The sequence below is a fragment of the Herpailurus yagouaroundi genome, unplaced genomic scaffold (genome assembly GCF_014898765.1).
Source record: "Herpailurus yagouaroundi ecotype Mexico unplaced genomic scaffold, PumYag 248, whole genome shotgun sequence".
Lineage (NCBI taxonomy): Eukaryota > Metazoa > Chordata > Mammalia > Carnivora > Felidae > Herpailurus > Herpailurus yagouaroundi.
The window spans coordinates 570,639-579,327 of record NW_024412465.1 but is presented as its reverse complement, the minus strand read 5'-3'; the positions used below and the strand labels follow the sequence as shown (position 1 = coordinate 579,327).

The following is an 8,689-nucleotide window of genomic DNA, read 5'->3' as shown; positions in this document are numbered from 1 at the left end:
CCCCCCCCCCCCCCCCCCCCCCCCCCCCCCCCCCCCCAACCCCTGACAACCCAAACTGTGCCTCGGGCTAAGTTTCTCCAAGAGCCCAGTGGACTTGGGCACGGCAGGAGCACATCCAAGATAGAGACATCCTGACGTGCCAGAGAAAAGGCAAGAGCAGGCAAGACTGGGTATCAGCACATGCACATGGGCAGCAAAATGCACACTTGTCTGATGGGTCTGCACAAACAAGATGATCCCAGCTGCTGTGGGTTTTTCCCGCTGAACAGATACAAAGGGCATATTTTAAAAACTTTCACTGTGTGTTTCTCCCTTCATGGAAGGTGTAGATTCAAGAGCTGGGGAAGCATCTCAAAGTTCGGTGACTCTTTTCACTCTTGGACAATTAAGACAAATAATTCTGCACATGGACAGAAGCCAACCCATCTGCGACAGTGCGTACCAGGCTCACCTTAAAGTAATTAAATGTTACAGGGAAGCGACACGTAAGTGCGATTATAAACCTTTTGCTATCTTGGAATAGGGCCTCTAACTCCAATTACATTGAAGGGGCACAGGGCAAGGGGAAGGGCACACATCAGTGGTCACAAGGCCGCTTGGCAACAATCCGCCTTGCGAAGCACGGGAATCACAGCACCTGGCATCGAGACTTGGTTCCACCATGAAACCACTCTCTGACCACGGCGTGATGACTCTGTATCGTTTCCTCATTTATGAGGTGAAAATGAGAACACCAGAGACAGGGCTGTTGCAGGGGAAAAAAAAAACTAAAAGGCATACGAATGGAAAAGATCTTTGAAAAAGTCACACAAAAAGTAATACACCATATTTTGTGACATGTTCGTATTTATGCAAAATTTACCTCTGCACATAATAACTGCTCAGCTAACGTTTGCTGTGTGTGGTGACGACTGCGGGCCTCCCAGTCACTAAATGCGGTGAATTCTGCCCAGTTGCCAACCATCTCCACCTGTCCTGCTTTCGTGTGGCTGTTGTAGTGCTTCTTGCAAAACCCCTCCCTGCTCAACGGTTACGCTGCCGCTTCCTTCTTCAAGTCCAAATGGCAGCCCAGGCAGGGTTTCAGTGGCTTGTCACCTGCTGGCTGTAGACTGTCGCAGGTCTCCAGGAGTGCTGTCCCTGGATCATGCCCTCTGCTCCCATGTTCCAGTCACTCCTCTGTCTGTCCCTGCCTCTCGGATCTTCACCTCCAGTCCTATCATCTCTTCTAAACCCCAAACCATATTTCAACAAGTTCCTGGGTGCCTCCCCATCGTGTCCTTAAAGCACATGGTCCTGTCTCCAGCCCCAGGCACAACTGCCCCCGCCCCTTCAGGTGTCTGTTGCGAGAGTGCACAATCCCCTATGTTGTTATTAGCTGTGAAGGACCACCGTTGTTCACTCCTTCTCTTCATCCCCTGACCTCATCCCACTGATCACAAGCCACCTAAGGTTGCCTTGGACATATTTCTTGAATCACTCACCTCAGTCACACACAGGAAAGATTAATACCTTCACAAAATTATTGCAAATGACCACCCTGTTGACTTCCATAGCCTCCAGACTATTCTTTCAAGCTAGTTTCTGCACAGCTGTGGGCTGACCTTTCTAAAGCTGAAATCTGGCTCTGTCACTACTTAATGCTCCTCCCCTCCCCCAGTGGCTCCGCTTTGTCTCCAGAAGCCGAGCACTTTATCATGATAGGATGGCCATGAAGAAGTGCCCCCATGACCACCTACTGCAGGGACGTGCCTCCCTGACCACCCACTGCAGGGACGTGCCTCTCTGAACTCCCACTGCAGGGACGTGCCTCCCTGACCACCCAGTGCAGGGACGTGCCTCCCTGAACTCCCACTGCACGAATGTGCCTCCCTGACTGCCCACTGTAGGCAGCGTGTTGGGGCGAGACCCTCAGCTCCACAATCCACCAGTGCCTTTGCGCTGAGCCTCCCAGGCACTGTTCCCCAGCAATGATTCAGCATGATGGAAACACAGGCATGGACCCATTTGTGGGAGATATGGCACTCCTTTTCAGCTCAAGGACTCCCTAATGGCTCGGCTGAAACCTCCTGAGAGTTCATAGCCATCCACCCAACCTTCTCCATCCCCTTCATTGGGGGTCAGGTTTGATGGAGGCCAGAACCCTCCCCCAGCCTCTCCCTCTGCTTCCTAACTCCCTTTCACATGGGCATTTCCTCTGATGAGATCCTGGAGAGTGCAATCCTCCTCTGATGTCTGCTTCTCAGCACACTCAGAGTAACACACATTACAAACACATTACACACTTTTGGTTTTGCAAATTCCCACTAGCAGCATCGACTGCAGTCTTGTGTTCTTATGTTTTCTACCTGTCGTCCTCACCATCGTCTTCTCTTCTGGGTCAGTTCTATTGTAAATATAGCATCACTTACCTTTAGGTAAATTATGTACCCGTCATTGGTAATTATCTGTCATATCACAGACCATTCTCTATTCCCTGTCATTACTGTGACCCTTCCCATCTAGTTCCACTCCTACAATGTGAGCTTTTCAAGGCCATGAATAGTCCCACGCATAGCCGATACCTAGAGTCTAGTACCACGTGCGGAATCACTGGCTGCACATCCTCACATTTAACTCTTTGGTTGGCTATTGCTGTGTCACAAATTTCTCCAAATTTAGTGGCTTAATACAGCAACCACGGCATGATGTGTATGATTCTGTGGGTCAGGGGGAATTCAAGCAGAGGTCTGTTTCTGTTCTGTGATACCTGGGGTTGCAGCTGGGATGGCTGAAACCGCTGGAGACAGAACGGGCCACGAGTAAGGGATCTTGGTTCTTGTCCGTGTAGAGTTTACGGGGGCTGTCATGGCTCGTTTACTTGCATATCTAATGCCTGGACCGGGATGGGGGCTAGCCAGCATCACATTCTCTCTCTCTCTCTCCAGCCTCTCCATATAGCTGGCTCGGGCTTCCTCACAACATGGGAGCCTGGGAATATGTTGAACTTCCCACAGGAGAGGAGTGACTCACGGAGAAAAAGAAAACGAGCTCCGGTAGAAGCTGCAAAGAATCTTCTGACCGAGGCTTACACGTCCCAGCACGTCACGTCCGCTACAGTCTATGATCAGAGCAGGCGAGAGCCAGCCCACATTTCCGGGAATGAAGAAACAGACTCTTCCTAATGAGGAAATGTCATGTATGTACAGGAGAAGAAGAACTGGTGGTGGGCATCTTGCATCGAGCTACCTCAAGATTCCGTGTTAATTGACACTTATTCAGAAAGACTTCCTTCCTTAGGTATCCTGTCTAAAGTACACTGTTCCCACTAACTAGTCTCTGTCATGATGTTTATTCCCTTCAACATATTTATGAATCTGTGATTTCTTGTCTAGGGGTCTATTATTTACTGGCTGATGGTCTACTACAAGATAAGCCCCATGGGGACAAGATCACCACCCCACCTCCTGTATTCCCACCTCCCGATGCAGAGCACAAGGCACAGTAGACACTAGTGATTAAGTGTGCAAGCTGGACACAGAACCCGTGGTTTAACACATCCATATGGAGCAATTTTGCCTCCCAAATAGACAGTTTCTATACGACAAAGACTATGGCTTTTTGAATCTTTCTCAGTGCCAAGGATAACGTAGAGTTTACACAGCTCAACACATCCTTGTTGAATAGTAGTAACAATCTTGGTCTTTATGCAAAAGGTCATTGGAGGCCCAACCTTCAAATATTTTTAGCGGAAACCATGTTATATCTTGCCACAGGGAATGACCACAGGTGCCAGACTAACACTCCTCCTATGTGCTGATGCTGCTTCATGATTACGGGCACCTTGCCAGTAAGTCTCCTACCACAGTAGTTTATCTTAAACTCTCAGGTGGGGTAGTGAAAATGTGACAGGCAAAAAGCAAGCTAATTGTCTTTGTGCAAATCACTCATTGTCTCTGAGCCAATTATCTCTTCTCTAAAATGTAGGTATATATCCACAGAGTTGTATTATCTGAGATAATACATATAAAGAATTTATTGCCAAATGTGTAGAAGGTAAGTGTTCAGTTCATGGTATTTTCCTAGTCTCTAATGCTTGTGGTTATAAAAATGCAATATCTCGGGGCGCCTGGGTGGTGCAGTCGGTTAAGTGTCCGACTTCAGCCAGGTCACGATCTCGCGGTCCGTGAGTTCGAGCCCCGCGTCGGGCTCTGGGCTGATGGCTCGGAGCCTGGAGCCTGTTTCCGATTCTGTGTCTCCCTCTCTCTCTGCCCCTCCCCCGTTCATGCTCGGTCTCATTCTGTCCCCAAAAAATAAATAAACGTTAAAAAAAAAATTTAAAAAAAAAATTAAAAAAAAATGCAATATCTCTAATACTAAAAGTCTACACCTTACATATGCAACCTCCTTTAAAGCTAAGTGAGTTGACAGGTTTTGTCTTTTATTTTCAAAGAGGAAATGACAGGACATGAGAAAGGGGCACACAGTGTTCCAATTCCATGGACAATAACAGAAGTGGAAACATGCTTCCATCTAGATGTTTTGTATTGGCTTGAAAGTAACTCACAACTGGTCCTGAGAAATGGCATGGACACACTTGATCAGTACAGTAAGGCCATCAGAGGAAAAAAAGGCTGAACTTTGTTAATTTTCTAAACTACAATGACTAATAAAGGTTATAAAGAAAGAATGGGGGGGGGGGTGCGGTGTGTGCCTGGGTGGCTCAGTTGGTTAAGTGTCCAACTCTTGATTTCGGTTTTCCCAATCATGAGATTGAGCTCTGCGTTGGGCTCCAGGTCAGGCACGGAGCCTGCTTAAGTCTCTCTCTCCCTCTGCGCCTCCCTTTTCCTGCATGTATGCACTCTCTCTCAAATAAGAAAGAAAGAAAGAAAGAAAGAAAGAAAGAAAGAAAGAAAGAAAGAAAAGAAAAAGAAAGAGAAAGAAAGAGGGGAAGTAGGAAGGAATTGGTATTTGTAAGCAGGTAGTGAATTACAAACACTTCTTATAACTCTGGACATCATGGAGACAAACAAAAAATAGACAACAAGACTTACTACCAATAAATAAGCTACTTTCACTGACCTTTCAGAAAAATATTTAAAAAGGTATTTCAAATGCATGAACAAAAATGTATATATTGCACAAATACCAATGTACTCTAGTCACATGTACTGGAGAAAGAGTGTCTGCTTTTCTAATCGCACATGTCACTAGCTTATTCTATCTTTCTTCCCCCTACTATTAAGCTTTTGACTCGTCCACAGAATAATAAAAAGTTGTGCCAAATAAGAGTTAAATGAGGAGAGAACCGTAAAATAAAAGTAGTTCTTTTTGCACATAAAATTTTCTTGCCAATTTGTGGATAGCTAGAAGACAGCTGAAATAATGTTTCAAGATCATGTTGACATTACATTTATTTATGCTTTTTCTCAACTCTTAGTAGTGATGGCTGCAAATGACGTTGTTTCAAACAAATTGTGTAATGCCAAAAGGTAGAGGCTACTTAAAAGAAAACTACACAGGGGTGCCCGGACAGCTCAGTCTGTTAAGCATCCGACTTTGGCTCAGGTCATGATCTCGTGGTTTGTGAGTTTGAGCCCCACATCAGGCTCTGTGCTGACAGCTCGGAGCCTGGAATCTGCTTCAGATTCTGTGTCTCTCTCTCTCTGTGCCTCTCCTGCTCACACTCTGTCTCTCTCTCTCTCTTTCTCTCTCAAAAACTAAGCATTAAAAAAAAAAACTACACATATGAAGGAAAGAGGGGACACTCTGATTATTTGGAGGGGGGCAATGAATACAAGGTACACAGCTTCATGTAAAATCTTACTATTATTAAAAAATCTTCCTTGGGGCGCCTGGGTGGCTCAGTCGGTTAAGCGTCCGACTTCAGCTCAGGTCATGATCTCGCGGTCCGTGAGTTCGAGCCCCGCCTCAGGCTCTGGGCTGATGGCTCAGAGCCTGGAGCCTGCTTCCGATTCTGTGTCTCCCTCTCTCTCTGCCCCTCCCTCGTTCATGCTCTGTCTCTGTCTCAAAAATAAATCAATGTTAAAAAAAATTAAAATAAATAAAACGTTAAAAAAAATTTTTTTAATAAAAAATAAAAATCTTCCTTTAGATAATCTTATTCTATGTTGAAACCATACGAAGATCTACTCTTTGGTTTAGGTAACACTATAGGCTAGAAGTCAGAGAACTTTTCCTGTTAAGGGATAAATAGTAAATATTCTAGTCTGCTGTTGTAGCATAAGAGCAGTCATAGACAATACCTAAATGAATGGATGTGGCTGCGTTCTAATAAAACTTTATTTATAAAAACAGAATGGCAGGCCAAATGTGGCCCATCGGTGGTTGTTGCCAACCCTTGCCATAGAATAGCATCAATCTACACTTCTTAAAATAGAGACAGCTCTAGAAGTGAGAAAAATAAAATAAAATGCATGTGCATAGCCTGAAGGAGCTAAGAAAAAATCAAAATAAATTTAAGTTTAGCATGCATTTTTAGTAGGTGCCAAAGACAGACACCCTCTCCAGCTGCTCCTTCATAGTCAAGCCCTGGCAACCCCTGTGATCTGTTCTCATCACTAGAGTCTGTCTTTTTGAGAATGCCGGATAAATGGCATCATATCTGTCCTTTGAATCTGGCTTCTCTCTCATAAAAGATTAGGTCTTTAAAACTCATCCGAGTTGTTGCATGTATCAATAGTTTCATTTTATTGCTAGGTAGTCAACAATTGTATCCAACCAACTCTTCTTCTTTGTGTGTGTGTGTGTGTGTGTGTGTGTGTGTGTGTGTGTGTGAGAGAGAGAGAGAGAGAGAGAGAGAGAGAAACAAAAAAGGAATTTATTTCAGTGAGTTCAAAACCAGTAACACAGTGGACTAGCACCTCAAAGACAACTTTTTAAACTCCATTCATGAGTTAAAGGATATTTGGGTTGTTTCCAGCTTTTGGCTATCACAAAGCTGCTATGAACATTTGGGCACAGGTTTTTCTAGAAATGTAAGTTTTAATTTCTCCAGGGTAGATACCAATGAATGGTAATACTGTACTGTATATTAAAGGCATATTGAATTTTTTTAGGTTCATTTTTGAGGGGGGACAGAGAGAGAGAGAGAGAGAGAGAGAGAGAGAGAATCCTAAGCAGGCTCCACACTGTCAGCATGGACCCCACTGTGAGACTCAAACCCACAAATCATGAGATCATGACCTGAGCCAAAAACCAAGAGTCAGAATGCATATTTAATTTTGTACAAAACTGCAAATTCATTTTCCATTATACAGTTTTCTAATCACTGCACTTACTTTTCTTCTATATTAGGAAGTAGCATCCACCAACTGAAGCCCCCAAGTATACCGGCTGAGTGACCTTGAATGAGCTCTTGAGGATCTAACACTTTCCTAGTTTTAACAATGGGGATAACAATGATTCTAACTTCATATGTTTCATATGAGGTAATGAGATGATGCTACTATAGCATTTAGGCCATGCCCACACTAGTGGCTCTCAATTCTACCCCCACAGGGACGTGGCAATATGTGGAGACATTTTCAGTCGTCACAAACAAGGAAAGTACCACTGTCACCTGGTGGGCAAAGCCCAAGGATGATGTCCAACATTCTACAATGCACGGGACAGGCCCCTCAGCAAAGAATTATCCACCCTCAAATGTCATTGATGTCAAGGTGGAGAGACCTTGGCCTGCATAGAGAAAACAAATATCTATTATCATCATCACCAGCATTATTCAAACTCAGCGTAGCTTCAAGTTACTCAAGAATGTTAGGCAAGTACACTCATCGAAAAGAATGCTAACTTTAGCAGGAGCCAAGATGGCAGAACAGCACGGAAGCTTTTTGTGTGTCTCACGTCCATGAAGTACAGCCAGACCAACACTAAACCATCCTACACACCTAGAAAACTGATTGGAAGATGAACACAACAATGTGCACAACCTGAACCACAGAATTCAGCAGGTATGCTACACGAAGAGCTAAACTTGGGGAGCAAGAAGCCCTGAAAGGTAGGGAACCCCTTTTGCGGGCAGAGAGAGGACAGAGACTGGGGGCAGGGGGAGCATACAGGAAAAACACCCATCCCCAAAAGCAGCTGGAGAGAAAGTGGAAAATTTGGAAACAGCCACAGGGACTCAACTAAAGAGGGAGAAAGAAGAAAGGAGAGGGTTTAAATTCCATTAAGACTGTAAACAAGGGGAGCGCAAAGGCTGCAACTCCGTAGCTCGATACATGGCGGTGCTCTGGTGGGAAAGGTGAATCCCCAGGAACAGCATGGGGTCCAGGAGGTTCTCAGGCCACACGGGGAAAAGCGATTCCACTGCTGGAAGGACATTTGATAGAGACTGTTGAAGCCACCTGGTCCCAGCAGACCCCGGAGGGCGGCCACATTCGCTGGTGCTGGGGCAAGGTTGTTGAGGGTGAAGCCTGGTGCCAGATGTGTGTTGTGATTCTCCATGGTCCCTGAAATGCTGAGGCTACACTGTCTCGCGATTTGCGGGGGGGGGGAGCGGACTGGCGCCTGGCCGCAGTCTCGGGGCACCGGCAACAGCAGGATCCAGCGGGTGTTCCTGGGTGCAGCCGACATTCGACCATTGCTCATGCGGCCATCGCTTGGTGAGACCCTCCCGCAGAGGGGTGGAATGGGTCAAAGCCGAATTCCTTCGGAAGTAAGGGGCCGGGGAAAACAGCTGCATCTGAGA

At 45.7% G+C, this 8,689-nt stretch overlaps 1 protein-coding gene across 1 annotated transcript in view; it reads right to left on the bottom strand.

The window, feature by feature from the left end:
• Positions 1 to 2,846, bottom strand: part of ANOS1 (anosmin 1) — a 388,737-nt gene extending 385,891 nt beyond the window's left edge. Inside the window, exon 1 of the mRNA XM_040460147.1 lies at positions 2,747 to 2,846. Within this exon, the coding sequence (XP_040316081.1) occupies positions 2,747 to 2,846 (100 nt within the window). The remainder of the gene's footprint in view (positions 1 to 2,746) is intronic.
• Between the last annotated feature and the right edge of the window lie 5,843 nt (positions 2,847 to 8,689).